The sequence below is a fragment of the Momordica charantia genome (assembly GCF_013281855.1).
Source record: "Momordica charantia cultivar OHB3-1 chromosome 8 unlocalized genomic scaffold, Mcharantia_2.0 BLBB01000008.1, whole genome shotgun sequence".
In the NCBI taxonomy this organism is placed as follows: Eukaryota; Viridiplantae; Streptophyta; class Magnoliopsida; order Cucurbitales; family Cucurbitaceae; genus Momordica; species Momordica charantia.
This window is the reverse complement of record NW_028275166.1, coordinates 9,679,083-9,699,096: the sequence shown is the minus strand read 5'-3', so window position 1 is coordinate 9,699,096 and position 20,014 is coordinate 9,679,083. Positions and strand designations below refer to the sequence as shown.

At 37.4% G+C, this 20,014-nt stretch overlaps 1 protein-coding gene across 6 annotated transcripts in view; it reads left to right on the top strand.

Annotated features, from left to right (window-relative positions):
- The first annotated feature begins 304 nt into the window (after positions 1–304).
- The window catches only part of LOC111016896 (ARM repeat superfamily protein), a 78,719-nt gene continuing 59,009 nt past the window's right edge, over positions 305–20,014 (top strand). For 3 of the 6 annotated variants that reach the window (XR_002602229.2, XM_022292452.2, XM_022292450.2), the window contains exons 1-11: positions 305–576; positions 988–1,476; positions 5,999–6,097; positions 6,305–6,529; positions 6,638–6,757; positions 7,035–7,118; positions 7,188–7,247; positions 7,920–8,048; positions 18,292–18,353; positions 18,794–18,850; positions 19,663–19,786. Coding sequence is in view for 5 of the 6 variants with exons in the window: in XM_022292452.2 (XP_022148144.1) it covers positions 1,249–1,476; positions 5,999–6,097; positions 6,305–6,529; positions 6,638–6,757; positions 7,035–7,118; positions 7,188–7,247; positions 7,920–8,048; positions 18,292–18,353; positions 18,794–18,850; positions 19,663–19,786 (1,188 nt within the window). In the remaining variant the exon portion in view is untranslated. Of the gene's footprint in view, positions 577–987; positions 1,477–5,998; positions 6,098–6,279; positions 6,530–6,637; positions 6,758–7,034; positions 7,119–7,187; positions 7,248–7,919; positions 8,049–18,291; positions 18,354–18,793; positions 18,851–19,662; positions 19,787–20,014 lie in introns of those variants that run through there. The other 3 variants (XM_088127305.1, XM_022292454.2, XM_088127306.1) reach the window with 2 other exon arrangements.

The window sequence follows — 20,014 nt, the reverse complement described above, 5'->3', positions numbered from 1 at the left end:
TTAAAATTAATTTATGTGAAATAACGTATATTATCTTATATTCTACAATCATATTTATAATCATAAACTAAAATAAGAGAATGAGGCGATCAAAGTCTCACAAAACATCTTATTTCTTCTTAAAAAATTAAAAGTTGAATCCTCTAACTATCCGCACATTTGTTGTATAAAAATTTAAAAAATGTGTCACGCATCTTTTTAGATTTTTTCCAATGCAAGAAGGTATTAATTTATTTATTTTTACTATTATCATCATCATCATTTTTAATGTAATAGGGTATTCTCTTAAAAACTTCTGTAGGAACCCGAAATTACCTTTTAGAATTGTACTGCTACCCCAAAATTAGATCGACCACCTCTCCCATGTTCCTCGTGTCGTACACAGGCCGGTCGACGCCACCGTTCCAGTCCGCCATTGGAGGTTCCCTACCTCTGTCCGCCCGCCATAGCTCCAACCCAGTTGCCTCACACCTGAACAACGGGTTAATAGCGCGACTCGAGGAGAACCGAAGCAGGTCAAAAATACAAAATAACCCATCATCCAATCGTGGCCCAGCATTGGTTCAACTCTACAAAGTGAGATAAAATCAGACTACATGTTCCTGAATCTTATCTAATGATTGTCAATTTCATGCTGCTTACATTTTTGATATACAATTGTGCACATTGAACTAAGTGCATACATGTAATGGAAAATTTGAACAAAGTTTTGCACCGATGAAGTTATATGTATGTCCCATTTTGTTTACTTCTGTCTGAATACAATTCCCAGATTTAGTTGCTTTATACGAACCAAACTGGCATGATAGTATGCGTCTGTGAGATCGAACCCTCAATAGGCAACAGGAGATGATAGGATTGCAATATAATGATTTTATTGATGGGTTTTATTTGTGATGATCTGGGTAAATTAGCTTGCGCTTCTCGGAAATGGTAGCATGATTACGTGAGCTTGGTTTATTGATTTGTTCGTTTATTTATTTTCAGGGTTGTAAAAGTTGTAAGCCTCTGTGGACTGGGCCAGTCGCTTGGGGTTAATCTGCTGGAGTTTATAATGCAGCCATGGACACAGCTTCAGAGTAAGCAAATATGCTGTAGATGGCGTCGCGTTCGGAATGGAATTTCTTGAAAGTGTTTCTGTAGTTGCAGTCAGCATACTTGGGCCATTGTTATGCTTTGTCCGAGTCAATAGCTAGTTTCTTCTTGGAATACTGAAAAACAAAGATAAACTACATAGGTGTTAAAGAGATGGAATTACGAATGAAAGTCACTCAAGCGGTTCATGTCCTAAATCATGATACCCAATCTTGCAACCGCGTGGCAGCAAATCAGTGGTTAGTTCAGTTTCAACAGACTGGTGCTGCTTGGGAAGTTGCCACTGCTATCCTTACCTCCGATCGAATTCAACATCCGCTGTCCTCCTTTGTCCCTGAGTTGGAAGTCGAGTTCTTTGCTGCTCAGATTCTTAAGCGGAAGGTTAGTAACTTAGTAGTTTGACTTTAATTTTAATACCATCTAATTTCGGATTGCTGAAATATTTTTTTTCTTATTTTGCGACAGCCTTGTTCCATTTGTTTTGCTTAAGAATAATAATTTCGACACTAGATTTAATTTTGCAGCCAGGAAGAATCCAAATTATTTTTTTTTAAATTTTTTTTTTTGAACAAGATACGAATGAAAAGAAGCAAAAGTGTTCAATGATACAAGCTCCCGAAAGAGTGAAGATAGACAAAAATAAAAAAAACAAGGAAACTAATGAGCTTCAATTGAGATTAACGATCCACAACTTGGATCCTTCACAGTTAGGATTTCAGATGATTGTAGATCTGGGATGAAAGAAGCCATTCAAGATGATAGGATCCTCCATCACTGTTGGCCGTCGTTGTTGCCACCGCTGCTTCTGCCGCCGCGATAGTTTTTTTTCCTCAAGAGAGTAACCTAATATTCTCTTTGTTTCCTCTTATTTATCATACAATGTTAGGATCAGAATCACAAATTCTTGTTTCGCCCTTCACCGAGAACAACCATGCTTAGGTAACATGTCACAAACTCAAAGGCCAAAACTATCATATTAACTATGGCCTTACACCGAACTAGACTTGGGGGGCTTATTTTCGAGCTTGGAATGACTAGCATATACCATCCAGCTTGAGGGGGAGTGTAGAAAATCAAGCTGAAGCTTAACCAATTCAGCTAGAAATTAGGAAGTTAGCTAAGATTTTTGTAAACTAAATTATTTCTTTTTAGTTCATATGGTTCTTGTAAATATGGGTGTTACTCATCACTTAAGAGATAAGGAAAAATCTTTCTCATATACAAAGTTTCATGGTATCAGAGCTTTGATTTTTTTTCCCCTCAAACCTTAGCTTTGTCGTTGGAACCCTAGCCGCCGTTGTCGGAACCCTACCTTTCTTCCTTAGACGAAGCTGCCGCTGCCACCATCGCTACCCTTAGACGCCGTCGTTGCCGCCCTCAGACTATGCCACCACCGCCATAGTTTTTTTTCCCTCAAGAGAGTAACCTAATTATTCTATTTGTTTCCTCTTATTTATCATACAATGTCAGGATCAGAATCACAAATTCCTGTTTCGCCCTTCACTGAGAACAACCATACTCAGGTAACATGTCACAAACTCAAAGGCCACAACTATCATATTAACTATGACCTTACACCGAACTAGACTTGGGGGGCTTATTTTCGAGCTTTTAATGACTAGCATATACCGTCCAGCTTGAGGGGGAGTGTAGAAAATCAAGCTAAAGCTTAATCAATTCAGTTGGAAATTAGGAAGTTAGCTAAGATTTTTGTAAACTAAATTACTTCTTTTTAGTTCATATGGTTAGAACTTCTTGTATAAATATGAGTGTTACTCGCTACTTAAGAAATAAGGAAAAATCTTTCTCATGTACACAGCTTCAAATGTAGTGGCTAGAAGCAAAATTTAAGGCCTCACCCACGGTATTTGTGAAGGGATATGGATAAAAAGGCTACTTTTTCAATTTTCAGAAGGCGCCCATTGCGACAACAAAGCTCCATCTCCATAGCCCACGATCCAGTTCTAACATGCATTTTTTAAAAATTTTGAATTTTAAATTTGAATTTGTAATTTGTAATTTTTTTTAGTTCTTATTCTCTCATTCATTTTTTTTTCCAAAAAAGACAAGAAACAACTTTTCATCGACATATGAAAAGTAGAAAAAAGTTCAAGGATGCAAACTCCCAAAGGAATGAGAGAAAAAGAAGACAGACCAAAGCAAGAAAGAGGCTCAACAATGAGCATTACAATCAAAATAAGAAAATAATAAAAGCCAACAATAGGATCAAGAGTTTTTAACTTCAGGCTCGCCTACTTTAACTTCTGGATATAGATCTTTGAGATCATGCGAAAATTTGGCACGAATTTAAGTTGATCCTCAAACATGATAAGCTTGTAACTCCAATCATCTTCTAAAAAACTCATCTATCATCATACTCTGTAGTCTGTTCAAAGGTTTTTTCTGTTCAAAGTTTTTCTAACTGTTGCTAGCCAAGCATATTAAGATAAGAAATGTGCTTAAAGAAAAATCTCAACCCAAGTAAATCAACCAATCAACGAGATAAAGGACAATCAGCCCCCTTCTCCAACCAACATTAATGTGGTTGCTGCAGAAAAGACTTTTCATATCTCTCAACTGAAAGAAATCAGAAAACCGCCTAAAAAACCCTGATTCTTCACCTTCCAAACCCTAAAAATGCCCCAACTCTTCACCTTAAAAACCCCTAAACTGCAAAGCACAAATCCAACACTCAATACAACTTAAAAATCAGAGGTTAATATCAATCGGGACCAGTGTAATCCCCATTTCTTCAAAATATGGAGGAATATAAGGTTGCTTCGAAAATTCTGACTTCTCGGCTTCTTTTTGCTCATAAAAAAGAATCTTGAAATCTTCCTCAAAAGATTGCTCTGAGATACCTCAAGAGGAAGATCTGACTTTGATGAAGAATTCAAACTAATAATACTAATTGCTCAATCCTCTTCTCCCAAGATCATTATTCGGAGCTCAAGGGTAGAAAACCTATGAGCTAAATCTTCATTAGGAATTCGACCATAAGAAAGAGAATTAATTTTGAGTGATCTACTTTTACTAACTCTTTCACTTTTCATATTAAAAGTCTCATTCAAATTTACTTGCACCTCTTTAACTTCTAGAGACTTTGCAAACCCCTTTTCAGAAAGAGAGTTGGACTTCCTTTGAGAAAAGAAAAGCGGAAGAGGCTGAATGAGTCTTTTAGTATTCTTCATACCTTGTGGAAAGATTGGATTGTCAACACCCCACCCTTGTCCACTACTTTCCAGCCAACTAGAGTATTAAACTGATCTTTCAGATCTTTTTCAATAATAAAATCAACTGGGGCATTTTGAATAATCGAGGGGCCATCTGCAAGCTGATTTGTCTGACTATCCGAACACTCAACCAAACTTCGAGCTTCTTCCAATGATTTAACTGAACTTTGTCTCCTGACCAAATTGTCTTTGAAAGAGGCCTCTTTGCAAAAAATGAGACTCTTCATCTACCATAGCTTCTTGCTAAGAAGCACGGACACGGATACGGGACACGGACACGGACACGATAGGACACGGCGATACGTCAATTCCTAAAAAATTAGGACACGGACACGTTGGGGATACGTTTATTTTTTTAATATTTTTTAGGATATATGTAAATTTAATACAAAAAATGCTAAATACAATGAAATGCATAAATATGAAGTCAATTACATCCTTCAACAAAAGTTAAAAAAGAAAGTTCCAAAAGACCAATATAGTGACAAAACAAAGAAGGGATGTAAAAGAGGATTGTTTTTATTAGAGTTTACCTAAGAAAAATGAAAAACTGAGGCAGAAAACAGAGACGAAGGAGTTTACCTGAGGAAAAAAAAAAGAAAAACAGAGGCAGGGGCGTCGGTGGCGGCAATAAGGGCGGGCTGCGCGGTGTCGGCGTCGGCGGCAAAGAACACGTGCAGCGGCGTCGGCTTCGTGGGGGAGGGGTGGTGGTGGGTGGGTATTAGGTTTTTATCATTTATTTGTTTTTTTTTTAAATTACTCATGGGCATTGGGCCTTTTTATTTGGGCCCAGAAAACTTCCAAGGCCGTGTCCAGGTCGTGTCCCAGCCGTGTCTGATTTAAAAAAAAAAAAAATCAGACACGCATTTTGGCGTGTCTGACACGTGTCCGGCGCGTGTCCGGGCGTATCCGTGTCGGACACGTGTCCGACACAGATACTTCGCCCAAAAATAAGTGTCCATGTTTCCTTGGCTTCTTGCAATCTTTGAATGTCCAAAGGGTTAGAAGAGTCAGACTACAACAAAGAATTGGAAAATTGATCGAGGGGAAATAACGAGATGGCAACGTCATTTGTGGCTACCACTTGTACCACAAGGCAGAAATACACCGGATTTCGTCGAAATCTCAATATAAGCCGGAATAAAACAACGAACATTCGTCTTGATTTGAATCAAAGTTTCTGAATAATCTAACATATTTAGGGTATTTGAAGAGACTTTCTTCAGGCTGCTGAGGTGAGTACTAATAGCTTGAAAGCATTGCATATTCTAGGAGTCAAAGGCAAGTCATAAATTTTCACCCATCCACCAAAACAGACCGTCACTTTGTTTCTGACATGCTCTTCAAGGTTCCACTTTTTCAATTTTTCTTCAAGGTACCGTGCTCTCATTCATTGTCCACATACCCCAGAGGGTGAATAAGAACATATAAGGGATCATAAGCCTTTCCAACTTTTCCTAGTACTTCTACTTCTTATTATAATTTATTTCATAGTGGTGACTTGGCACTTTCTGTAAAAAAAAAAAAGAAGACCCAATATTATCTCCTCCTCGATAGTTTAATTGTGATGAAAAGGTAAGTGGGTTACCATTATTTTCATTATAGAGTATACATTTGAAGTTCCATAATTATACAATTTCTCATTTGAATTTGAAATTCTTACTTGGCAGATCCAGAATGAAGGCTACCTTTTGCAATTAGGAGTAAAAGATGCTCTACTAAATGCTCTTCTTGTGGCTGCCAAAAAGTTTAGTTCAGGCCCTCCTCAGGTGCTTCATATTTCTTGCAATTTGAGCTGTTTGGTATTTAGTTAATAATCTAGATCTAGATGGGTAATTTGAAAATTTTGATCTCTCTCATTTATATAATACAGTATTAAGTCATATCTGTATTAGTTATCCAGTTAATGGTGTAAATAAGTTTTTAACTTCTTACTTTTTCCTTACCTTAGGATATGCCCTCTGCTTTTGTTACAGCTTTTAACTCAAATCTGTCTTGCACTCTCTGCGCTTATTCTGAGGACGGTAGAGCATGGGAAACCCATTGATCGTCTTTTCTACAGTCTTCAGAATCTGCAGAGTGTGGACAACGGCAATTTAGCTGTGTTGGAGATGCTTACTGTTTTACCTGAAGAAGTTGTTGACAGCCAAAATGTCGATTGTAAAATAAGTTCATCCTGTCGAAGCCAATATGCCCGAGAGGTGTAGGAACTTTCTATCGCTACTAATATGTGATGTTTTTTCAGCCCCCAAATTTGTGGCCCACTTTATCTTTCATTTTCTCCATTTTGTGTTACTTTAATTCTGCAGCTTCTGTTGCACACTCCTATGGTTCTTGAGTTCCTACTGCAGCAGTCTGAGAAAGGATTTGATTGTGGTACACAGCCACAGGAAAGGAACAGAAAAATTCTTCGATGTTTGCTGAGTTGGGTATGATGGTTATCAATATTATGCCACTTTGATGAAAATAAAGATTTATATGATGTGTTGGGTGGGGCTAATTTTCTGTCTGTTTACAAATTTCCAGGGTCAACTAAAGACTGTTTTCTGTTATAAATAAAAACATTATTTTGCAGTGTTTTTCTTTAGCTTTTTGCATGGATCTTCGTTTTCATTTTATTATATGCCTCTTTTTTTTTCGAATATTGTAACATCCTTATGTGTGTGTGTTTTTTTTTGTCTTAAAAGTTAGTTTTCTTGTGTCCAGGTTCGTGTTGGGTGCTTCTCCGAGATACCTCAGGGTTCACTGCCAACGCATCCCCTTCTTAATTTTGTGCTCAAGTCCTTGCAAGTAATAATTACAATCACACTTCCAAATTGCAGTCTGCTTGTTTAGCATCTAAACATTATTTTTGTACAGGATGCTGCTTCATTTGATTTGGCTATTGAAGTTCTCGTTGAGCTCGTGAGTAGACATGAGGTATGTTTCATACTTCACTAGTGGCATGTCATTGAATATAGAACATTTTGTATGGTTATACACATTGGTATTTGTTATATGTTACAGTCACATGTTGTAAAAAGTTTTGGGTAAGACTCAAAATTGGTCACTTATACAATTCTGATTGCTAATTCCCCATCTTAGTTGAAAAACGCTTTTAGAATGTCGTTCTTGGATTGATTTCTCTGGTAATGGAAACAATTAGTTCATATTCTTGTTAAAAGTAAAAGATGAATTTGAGGTAGACATGTCATTTCAATTTTATACATAGAAAAAAGTTATAAATTCAAATAATTGTTCTTGTATTGTTTATAGGCGTAAATCTTAATGTGCATTCCATAAGTTCTTCGAGGGTTTCTTGTTTCCCACTTTCTTGTTTGTTCTGTTAAGTCCTAATACAATTTTCTATATTTTTTTAATCTAAAAAAAAAATGCTACCTGTTGGTTAAAATTTTTAAATTTGTGTGGAAACAATAATACATTACAGCTATGATAGCTGACCAATTATCTCTTATCTTTTCTCGGTTTCCTTAGAGTGCTCTATTTGAATACATGGATGAGGTAAAGTTCTAGATCGATTCTGCTGCTAAACATTTGTCTGGTTTCATGATGCTTCTTTTTATTTGCTTTAATGTCTGTGGTTCTCTGCAGGGGTTACCGCAGGTTCTGCTGTGCAGAGTACATTTTCTCAAGGAAATGCTTCTTTTGCCTTCTCTTGGTAGTGGAGATGAGAAAGTAATCGGTGGTCTTGCATGCTTGTTCTCAGAAGTTGGGCAAGCAGTAAGTATGTGGAATTGGGTTCTAATTGAACTTTATTTTTCTAATAACACCTATGAATTAGTTAGTGACCTCAATTCAGTTAGTTCTTTCATTCACCTTGGACTGTTGGACTCAAGAAGATTATGCTTTTTTTTTAAAAGATATGAACTTTTCATTAATAGGTGAAAATGAACAAAAATGTTCAAGGATACAGACTCCCGAAGTAGTGAAAGCGAGAATAAAGAAACAAAGAAACTAATAAGAAATAAAAAAATCCCAAGATGAACAAATAATACTAGAAGAATAATTCACAAATAAATTAGAAAGCGAGCACCACTGAGATTTAGCTAAGTCCAAACATTCAAACCAATATTTACTCTTGTCAAATATTATATGATTCCTTTCAAACCAAATTTTTGATAATAAAGCCCTGACCGAATTAACCCAGATTAAACAGGCCTTTGGGAAGGAGGGTCCATGAAAATACTGCAACAAATTACTTCTGGAATCTTCTGAAAAGACCCATTGTAAATTGAAAAATGGAATAACTTCCACCAGCACTTCATAGCAAACAAGCAATGGAAAAATAAGTGATATTGACTTTCAGTTTTTTCATAACATAAAACAGAAATGGAAGGCTGAAGATACGAATCGAGAAGCTTCTTATGAAGAATATCCAAAGTATTCAAAATTTTGAACAAAATTATCCAAGAAAGCACATTAACCTTCAATCTGGTTTCCAAAATTGCTCCCAAGAGCCAGCCTGGTTGGCAAAAGCTTGGGATCTCTTGGTCATAGTAGTTTAGAGGTCTTAAGTTCGAACCTCCCGGTGAGCTTAATACTAAAAATCCTTGATGACTCTCAGGTTTGAGTCTTGGGGTAGGTGCAGGTGCCCCTGGGTGTAGGGGAGCTACTCCCAATTATAGGAAAAAAAAAACAACTGCGGGGCCCAAGTAGGTAGATACCTTCTGAAGATAAAGAATTGGAATTTCGAAAAGCAGAGTAGAAAAGTTGTATATGGATATGATGGATGGATAAAAATTCAGGACCTACCTCTTAAGTTCGGGACAAACCAATGTTTTGTTGCCATAGGAAGTCATTTTGGAGGCTTAGTGGATATCGCATCAAAATCCTTAAACCTTCTTGACTGCACCGAAGCCTTTATTCAAGTAGAAAACAATTCTTGTGGTTTTTTGCCGGCTTAATGAGCAGTCAGAGCCCTCCTGATTTGCCAAAAGAATCTACCTCAGCCCAACCAATGTCTCTGGAACTCCAAATAGATTTAATAAGCTTCCTATCAAGCTGTCTCAACTTCGTTTCTTGAAAGAAAACGACTGGCCAATGATTTTTGATGAAATTATTGATTATACTCGTTTCTTGAATGCTACCAGACCACAAACATTCCGCGATTAGATCTTCATGGAGTACTCTTGATTGGAATTAATCCTATCCCTGAATCTTCAATAATGTGAGATGTTCTTGATAGAAGATGGACCATCTTTGCTGAATTTTTTACTGACCTCTTTACTGCTTTTCTGGTGACAGTTACTAAAAATGTTTACATTTTAACCATCATAGGTGGCTCATTGGTCCAAAGGGGATAGGGTTAATTAAGAGGGGATGTGTTCAAACCCATGATGGCCACCTACTTTAGGAATTAGTAATTCCTATGTGTTTTCGGCACCAAATGTTGTAGAGTCAGGCGGTTGTCTTGCGAGATAAGTCGAGGTTTGTTGAAAAAATAAAGACTTCATTATAAAAAAATAAAAAAAATGCTTACATTTTCCAAAAGGGACCATCTGTCTTCGTCGAATAGGTTTGTTAAAACCTCTGTAAAAGCATCATCTGTAAAGACTTCATTATCAATATCTGAAAAATTCAAAGCATTAGGAGAACGAATACTACTTATGCTTACATTAATATCCTCATCATCATCCAAATAAGATTTATTCACATGGCATTTCATCATAGCCTCTTCAGTTGAATTAATGATCCCATATGAAAGAGGGGAAAAGGACCCCCCCCCCCGAAAATGCTCTCTCCTCTCTCACCCTCCCCCCTCCACTACCTAGCTTCCCCCTCTCTGGTGCCCCTTTCCGGTGAGTTTTTCAGGCCATAGCCTTCTGCTTTCCTTGTTTTCCCCCTTAAGTAGTCAACAGCAAGTGGTTCTGAGATTCACACAGTTTATTCAGAATGGAAATCAGCAGTTGTCGTATTGATGATTCATTTTTTTGCATTTGGATTGAAAATGATGACATTGCATTTGTCGCAATTCTTATGGTTCGAAAAGCATATGAAGGAAGTTACTCAGCAACCGATCTTTGCTTCGTTATTTTTCCAGCTTCGTGATGATTATGGACAATGTCGTATTCAGAAGTTTAGAACTAATGGGAATTGGTTCTTGGAGTGGGTGTTATGGCCCTCCACAGGTGGTCGAAAGAATCTTATCGTCCCTGCTGGTTCGAAGAAGGATGGCTGGAAAGTTTTCTGGAAGATGCTGAAGACTTTCTCGGTCAGAATAACAGAAGCTCAAACGTTAGTGAAGGCCGGTTGCTCTATCCTTGACAAGAACGCTGTTTTAGATGGGAATACGATAGTTCCAACGAATACTAATGAAAAGGACTTGGAGTACAGAAGAAGCATTCAAGAACCGAAAGGTCCGTCCTATGCCGAGGTGGTAGCCGGAAGAGGAGAATTTGCATCTGACAAGTCCCTTGACAGCTTTCGAAGCATTGCAGTAGAACCTAGGAAGCTTAAGACAGTCCATACCCAAGGCTATTGGGTTCAAAAAGAAGCTGAGGTATTAGAATTGGATTGGAATCGCCTAATGGTTGTCTCTAAGGCCTGTTCACATGATGATTGGAAGGCGATCACCAGAGCTTTAAAAGAGAAATACACACTTGACTGTGTGATAAATCCCATCATGGTTGATAAGGGTCTTTTGAAGTTCACAGGTGATAGATTTCTCAAGCCTTGTGAGCTTTCCGGAAAATGGAGGAGGATAGGGAATTTTCATTTAAAATTAGAAAAGTGGAGCCCTTATTTGCATAACAGAAGAGATTACACTCAAGGTTACGGGGGCTGGTTAACCATTAAGGACCTACCTTTGTACTACTGGACCAGTTCAACCTTTGAAGCCATTGGAAGAAAATGTGGTGGGTTGTTGGAAATTTCTTCAAAGACTCTTAATATGTTGAACGCCTCAGATGCTTTTATCAAAGTTAAACCTAATTCTTGTGGTTTTATCCCGGCCACCGTGACTATTGCTGATGAGAAATATGGATCCTTTGATATTAGGATTTTCGGTAGTCGCCTTCCAACACCAATGCCTTCGGCTGATGCAAGCACTCTAATTGGATTTCCTTTTCTAACTGGATTTTATTCTAAAGATGTAGATTATGAATCATTAACAAACCCTTTGGACGTTGAACGATTTCGAAGAATTTTGGATGATGAACAGACAAATTCTCCAAGTTTTGAAGTGGGAGATGAAGGGTCTCAAGAGGTAGAAGCAAACCCAATTATGGAAACAGAAGTTGGATTGGCGGCGACTATTTGCAATTCCGAGGTAAGGGATTTGATCTGTGCAGGCGAAAATTCGGCGATATTTATGGAGATTGATAATATTATTATGGATGCAGTGCTGGATTTTCCAAATCAGGAGGTAGAGAATTCGAAACGGCCTATAGAGAATCCTGACAGTCAGTTGGAAAATATTGAGAATTTGGAAAGACCTTCAATTACGACTAATGATATCCTCGAGGATGCAGCCTTTTTTGAAGAGAGAGTAATGAACTTAAATGAAGAAAGAGAGAAGACTGATATGTTGGCCAATGAAATTACGATTTCGGCAGATCTGAATTCCTCTTTTAAAAACAAAACAGATGGAGATTTAGAGAAAAGAGCCAAAGAAACTCTTATTTTAAATTCAGTAATCCCGCCGATAGCACTCTGTGACAAATCATCACATAATCGTATCCCACTATTGCCCTTTTCCTATTCAAGGAAAAAATCAAAATCTAGATTGACCAAGGATCTCGGTCTTATTTATTCAAATCAAGAGACTATCTCGATGTTAAATAAGGGGACCAATAAAGAAGAGGAACTTTCTGAACTACCGCCAACTAATTCAAACCCTACAGATGATCCAAACCCTTGTATTATACAACGGAGTTTGCGGAATTCTTTTAATATGGGAAGTGAGCAGGATCTGGACAAGAAAGAGAAAATTAGTAATTTTCCATACCTAAAATTCGGCTGCATTTATTCAACCAAAAAGCAGCCATCTGAATTAAATATGACTGAATCTTTATTCTCGGATGATGAGGAAGGTCTAAACATTAGCATCAGTAGTAAGGATTCTCCACCTTTTTTGGATATTCACGCAGAATGTGCAACAGATCTTGCTGAATTTTCCTTGAATGGTGAGTTGACTAATCTTTTCGACCCTCCCCTATTTTCTCCAGCTACACAAGACAAGTCAGTTTTTTGTGGGGACCCTCCGAATATTGAGGGTGAAATTCAGATTCCCTCCTTCTTTGACTCGGTTGGAATTGCTCTCTCACCTGTTAGGACAGATTGATGAAGATACTTTCCTGGAATGTCCGAGACCTTCGTGATTATAAAAAAAGGCTGAAAGTTAAGAAGATGATATTGAAACTCAATCCAGATGTTGTAATGCTTCAGGAGACAAAGTTACAGCAGATTGACAAAGAGACAATTAAATCGTTATGGAGCTCTAAAGATGTAGCGTGGGCCAGCATTGAAGCAGAAGGTTCAGAAGGTCGATCGGGGGGGATTCTTACCCTCTGGGATGAGACTAAAATTCAGATTCGGGAAGTATTAGAGGGCAGCCATTCAGTGTCAATCTCCATCTCATTCTTTAATTTAAAGGAAATTGTTATAACTAACATCTATGGTCCAACTGATTACAAAAGTCGGAAGCATCTGTGGTCAGAATTACGAAATATATCCGGCTTTAGAGACAAATACTGGTGTATGGGGGGAGATTTTAACATCACAAGGTGGGTATCAGTCAGGTCTTCAGGAGGTAGAATAACAAAAGGAATGAAGAGATTTAATAGTATAATTGAAGAATTAGAATTGATGGAAATTCCACTTTCTAATGGCAAGTACACTTGGTCGAAAATGGGCAACAATAGTACTCATTCATTACTGGACAGGTTCTTTGTTTCGCAAGATTGGGACACTCTCTTCAGCAACTCTAGTGTAAATAGAGTGGAACGAATAACGTCGGACCATTTTCCTATTGTTCCTATTGTTCTTGATGCTGGGGATTTTCATTGGGGCCCCTCTCCCTTCAGGTTCTTTAATTCCTGGCTAGAAGATAAGAATTGTGTTCGAATAATCGAATCCAAGCTCTCAGAAGATGTATCTTACGGCTGGGCAGGGTTTGTAATATCTTCAAAGCTTCGTAACGTAAAATCTTCACTTAAAATTTGGCATGCTCAGAATGAAAAGCAGCAAAAGGAAGCGGAGGATAAAATAGTAGCTGAAATATCCTTATTGGATATTAAGGATGAGAATTTTGGTCTCTCCTTGGATGAAATCGAACGAAGAGGTTCTTTGAAGACAGTCTTACTTAATTTGTATGTAAGGGAGGAGCAAAACTTGATACAAAAAAGTAAGGTACATTGGCTGAAGGCAGGGGATGAAAATAGTAATTTTTTTCATAGATTCTTAGCTGCCCGCAAAAGGAAGGCCCGGATTTCTGAGATTAAGGATGGAAATGGTGTATCTCTTGTTAACCAAAGAGAAATTGAGAAGGAAATCTCCAGCTTTTTCAATGCCTTGTACTGTAGTGAAGGAATTTCACGTTTTACTCCAAGAGACATCTCTTGGAGGCCTATCTCTTGTCAAGACAGTAGCTGGTTACAAAGGAATTTTGAGGAAGTTGAGGTTTGGTCTGCTCTAAAAAATTTGGGAAGAAAAGAGGCGCCAGGGCCAGACGGATTTACCATTGAATTCTTCATCAAATTTTGGCAGCATTGGAAAGGAGATTTTATGCGACTTTTTGCTGAGTTCTTTCGAAATGGCCAATTGAATGCTTGTGTTAAAGATAATTTCATTTGCCTTATTCCTAAGAAAGATTCAGTGGAAAAGGTAAAGGACTTTAGACCAATAAGTCTTTCAACCTCCACTTATAAAATTATAGCCAAAGTTCTCACCGAGCGCCTCAAGAAGGTGATCCCTAGCACAATTTCTATGAACCAGAGTGCTTTTATTGAAGGAAGACAGATCCTTGATCCGGTGTTAATTGCAAATGAACTTGTAAATTTCTATAAAGTCAAGAAGAAGAGTGGTTGGATGTTAAAACTTGACTTAGAAAAAGCCTTTGATAGAGTGGATTGGGATTTTCTTGGTGATGTCCTGCAAAAGAAAGGGTTTGGAGAGAAATGGATTAGCTGGATTAATGATTGCATCAGAGGGACAAAATTTTTAGTATTCATCAATGGCCGATCGAGAGGAAGAATCTCAGCTTCTAGAGGTTTAAGGCAAGGAGACCCTCTCTCTCCTTTCCTTTTTCTCTTAATCAGTGATGTGCTTAGTAGTTTGTTGGATCGCCTACATGAAAAGGGTATTTTTGAAGGTTTTATTGTCGGCAGAAATCATGTTCATGTTTCTCATCTACAGTTTGCAGATGATACTTTGTTGTTTTGTAAGGATGATGATGATATGTTGGAGATTCTTTTCGATACTATTAAGGCATTTGAATGGTTGTCTGGCCTAAAAATAAATTGGGATAAATCATCATTATGTGGAATTAATATTGATATCCAAAAAGTAGCGTTGTTTGCTGCAAAGTGGAATTGTAAAATTGAACATCTGCCCATTATGTACTTGGGGCTTCCTTTAGGTGGAAATCCAAAGCTTGAAGCCTTTTGGTTCCCTATGAAGGACAAGATCCTAAAGAAACTCGATAGATGGAAACGATATCAATTATCTAGAGGAGGTAGACTGACTTTGTGCCAAGCGGTGTTGGGTAGCATCCCTTTGTATTACTTATCACTTTTTCAAATGCCTGGACATATCAGCAAGCAATTTGAAAAGTATATCAGAATTTTTTTTTGGGGAGATGGTTCAAATGGGTCTTTAAAGCATTTGGCTCGATGAGATTTAGCTTCTCGCCCTAGTGCAAATGGTGGCTTGGGCATTGGTATGTTATTGAATAAGAACCATGCTCTTCTTGCGAAATGGGGTTGGAGGTTTAGTTTGGAAACTTCTGCGCTATGGCGCCGGGTTGTGGCCAGCATTTATGAAACAGATTGTTTTGATTGGAACACTTTGGAAAAGAAGAATTTGGGGTGTCGTAGCCCTTGGAACAACATTCAAAAACAGTGGAAAAAGGTACAGAAATTCTCTTCATTATTAGTAAAAAATGGCAAACGTACTTTGTTTTGGCATCACTTGTGGTTGGGCGAGTCTTTTTTAAAGGACAAGTTTCCACTTATGTTTCGGGTTTCCTCGAACCCCTACCTTTCGGTTCATGAAGCTTGGGATTCAACCACCTCCTCTTGGAGGATTGAAGTTAGAAGGTCGCTAAAAGATGGAGAATTTGCTGAATATATTGAATTATTGGACAATCTGAATTTGGTTTTGTTAAATGATGATGAAGACAACTTTCTTGGAATCTGAATAAAAATGGGACTTTTTCTGTCAGCTCCTTATGTAACTCTAAGGCTCCCTTTGCTGCATTACCACGAGATTTTTGCTCAAAGCTTTGGAATTCTGGTAGCCCCAAGAAGGTTAATGTCCTTACATGGATTCTTATGTTTGGCAAGGTCAATACAGCTGAAATTATGCAGAAAAAGATACCATATATGTTTCTCCAGCCATCTGCTTGTGTTTTTTGTGTAAACTCAAGCGAAAATCAGCTGCACACTTTCTTTTTCTGCCCATTTGCAGCAACCTGTTGGTCTGCCTTTTTTGGTATCTTCAATCTACCTTGGGTTATGGACAAGTCAGTCTCGAACTTGGTTTTTCAGTTGCTGTTTGGTCTACACATGAATCCTAAAGCTACATTACTTTGGGTCAACGGTCTTAAAGCCCTTATTTATGAATTATGGTTCGAGCGCAATCAAAGGACCTTCGCCAGGGTTAAAAAGGCATCCGTTGGAATGTTTTCACATTGCCAAATTCAAAGCTTCTCAATGGTGTGCTCTTTCCAATCTTTTTGTCAATTACTCACCTAGCATGATTGATTCTAATTGGGATGCTTTTAGCTCTCCTTTGTAATTTTATTTATTTTCTTTCAACTTTATGTTTTATCTTTCTCACTCCTTTGGAGTTTGTATCCTTGAACATTTTATGTTCCTTTTCATTTATCAATGAAAAGTTCGTTTCCTGTTAAAAAAAAAAAATGATTCCATATGAAAGAGGATGTAAGCAACTTTTCTCACAAACCAATGCCAATAGTAGGCTATTCTGATTATTTTGGAGCTCATGTCTCTCTTCATTTAAAGTCAATCAAATTTAGTTGCACCTTTCCCTCTGAATCAATGGAATCAAAACCTTTGGCTATCTTTGAGTTATACTTTCGCGTGGTGTAAGAAAGAGGAAAAGGCGGAATAAATTTATTTGGTGGCAGCTTGTCTGGAGAGAAATTTATAAAGGAATGAATTGAAAGGTTAATTCTATTGATGAATTTTGAATTTCCAACCAAGTGAGCCACCTGATTTACTTTTTTAGAACAAATTTTAATGGGGGAAACAAAACCCGAGACCTCCTTAAAGCCTGAAACCTGTAAATCCATTTTCCTGCTCTCATTATTAACTACATTCTCCTACAAATCAAGTTTTTCTTCCATATATATAGAAGAATTCCAGTTCCGAGACTCTTCATCTCCCAAAATCTATTTGATTCTTCAAACGTCCAAATTATTGGAAAAGGTACAAGGATTCAGATTTGTCAAATTCAAATTCCTCCTAGGGCTCAATTGTTTTACTGAGTCATATTCTTTGATGACAGAAACACTCACAACAAAACTACCAAACATTTTTTTTTTGGTAAGAAACAGTTTTGTTAGTGATATGAAATTACAAAAGTGGGCCCAATACTAGGGATTGCAATAAGCCTTTCCAGTTGAACAAAAGAGATGAAAAGCTATAGGTGTGAAATGGGGGAGCATTTACACCAAGATACTACCAAGAATACTATAACTTCAATAAACCGATCAAATGTGAGTTCTTTTTCATTGGAGATGTGCTGATTTCTCTCTCCAAGTGACTCAAAGGAAGGCTCTAATGAAATTCATCCATAGAAGTTTCTTTTCCTTTTTGAAGGGATGACCCACTAGGCAAGCTTCTGAAGAGAGAGGTGGATAGATCGGAAGGGCTGTCGTCCAACCAAACATTGAGAGGATCAAGTCCCAAAAACGAGAAGCATAATCACAAGAGACAAAAAGATGCAGCTGAGTTTCTGAATTGCTCTTCAAACCGAACACCTCTAGTAGGCTATTCTGATTATTTTGTAAGGCAGCCTCTTGATTTGAACTTCGAAGGCTCGAAAATAAGACAGAAAATAAAATCAAAGAACCGACTTCTTCCTTACACTGGGCTCTCCTCAACAACAATCAACACTGCTAGAAAATAAAATCTCAAAGTATGAGGGATAAGGAGAAGAAATGAGGTTGGAATTGGAAAATTTTTTATTTCTCTTAATGTCGTGTCCCGCTGTGTCCATCCTGTGTCGCTGGTGTGTCCGATAAAAAGAAAAAAAAGGACCCGCTAATTACCATGTCTGACACGTGTTGGAAGCGTGTCCGAGCGTGTCGGTGTCCAACACTTATCCGACACCGACACTTAGCTATTTTCTACATGTCGGCGCTTCCTTGGTTGGAATGAAACCATAGAATTTTTCAAAACAAGTTTAGCAGCTCTTCGGTTTGGTTTTACTTGGCTTTTCAAAGAGCTATCTAATGGTGTTCCCTTTCTAATATCTTTTCGGACTATAACTCGTTTGATATTTGTTTAAATTGGAAGCTCTTATCTTTGATGTTTCCTTTACAGTTTCTGTTTTGGAACCTGTATTTTGGGCGTTTTTGGTTTGTTATCTTGTTTCTCTCTTTGTATCTCCTTTGTTTTTTTCTTCTTTCTCTTTTCATTACATCAATGAAAATATCAGTCTCTTGTTAAAAAAAAAAAGCTTAAAATGAAGATAAAGCACATTTAGTTCCATGAATTATTCCTTGATGTACCTGTCCCTTTCTAAGTTCTGATAAACATTATTTTGAAATGTATGTCAGGCACCATCCTTGATTGTAGAAGCCAATGCTGAAGCTCTCGCATTAGCTGATGCACTCTTGAGGTGATCATCTGTTGGGTTTTTGGATGTCAGTTTTCCAAATATGTTCTGTAGTGATGTAATTTAAATGAATAGGGTTATGATGACCTTTATTTGACCATCTTATTGAGGAGCGACTTATTCTCAATATATTGAATAACCTGTGCCGTGAGTACTTCTAAGGTTGAGGGCTCCAATCTTGAGATTTGTAAGCAAAACTGTGGAACTACCCTTGTTGAGTGGTTTCACGTACAAGGGATTTAAACTAAGAATAGTCAATATGTGCACGATTGAGTAAAATAGTAAGCATGGCTATGGGACTTGCAACCCTTGGTTCCTGAGACAGCTACTCAATACTCACAATTAGATGGTACAAGTTAAAATGTAATAAAAACAAGGCCTTGCGTCTTGTATTAGATCTTTGTCACACACATTTTAGTTTACCTTGTTCTAATTTGATGCAGTTGTGTGGCTTTTCCAAGTGAAGACTGGGAGATTGCTGACTCTACATTGCAATTTTGGTATTTTCATATTCTTGCTAATATTTTATGGTGTTTTGCAATATTTTTGACACATCATATATGTCTTTAATATAGTGTGAATCCAAAGCTCTACTGCCTAGAAAGTCTAGCATCTGATGTAATGTAATGAATATTTTGATGCATGAGAAAATTTGATCATTATCTGTTTCCAAATCAAAATAGAAGAGTTCACTTTTGTGTAAGTTTATTATACAACTGAGTTTCTCATTTTGTATAGTGATACTTTTGGCCATATTTTTGTAGAAATATGGTATAGTTTGGGGGAGGATAGTTGGAATGAGCTTTAAGTTGGGTGGATGATTTGACTTCTACAATTGCGGTTTGTGTTTGGCTGTGGATCGCAATGTCATACATCATTGTTGGGACAAGTCTAATGGGCAGGGTCACGAGGAATATTAGGGAATTTAACTCCATAGTGATGTTGAACTGTTCGATTATTCAGGTGATGATGGATTCACAGGGTGGTTGCCGTCTTCTTGATAGATTCTTGGTCGCTAGGAAGTTGGGCAGTTGGTTTTCTTGTGGTTCGAAAATAATTTCCATTTTCTCTCATCTCTTGAATATAAGTTTAACGCTTAATCTCCTTCTTTCATGTTTCTTGATAAAAGTACAAAAACAAAATGTGCACTGTACGTGTTCTAGTGATTTTTCTCGTTTTTCTGTGAATTGTTTGGGACAAGGTTGTTACATCAACTACTATGTTTATTCCTGTATTACGTGTACCTTGTTGGTATATCTCTTTCTGGTGCTGTGAAGATTATAAGAATGTGAATTCTTGATTCTCTTCTCAGGTCTTCTCTTGCGAGTTATATTCTTGGCCTTGATGAGAACAATTCGGGAAATAGGAAACATGTGGAAGATGTATTTTTATCTATCTTTTCAGCACTGCTTGATGGGCTTCTATTACGTGCTCAGGTTCCTTTGCCTGTTTTGCTAGTCCTGAATACTCCATACATAATGTTGTCTTAAGTTGCCTGCTTATCCAATTACATGTTAGTTTATTTTCTTCCCTCTTTTACATGGACCAATAAAGACAATGCCTATGCATAATTGATGCGGAATTTGACTTAAACACTTGTATTATCTTTTCAGTATTTCAATAAGAAGTTGTATCTTTGTTAAAAAAAATTTGATGTGCAACTG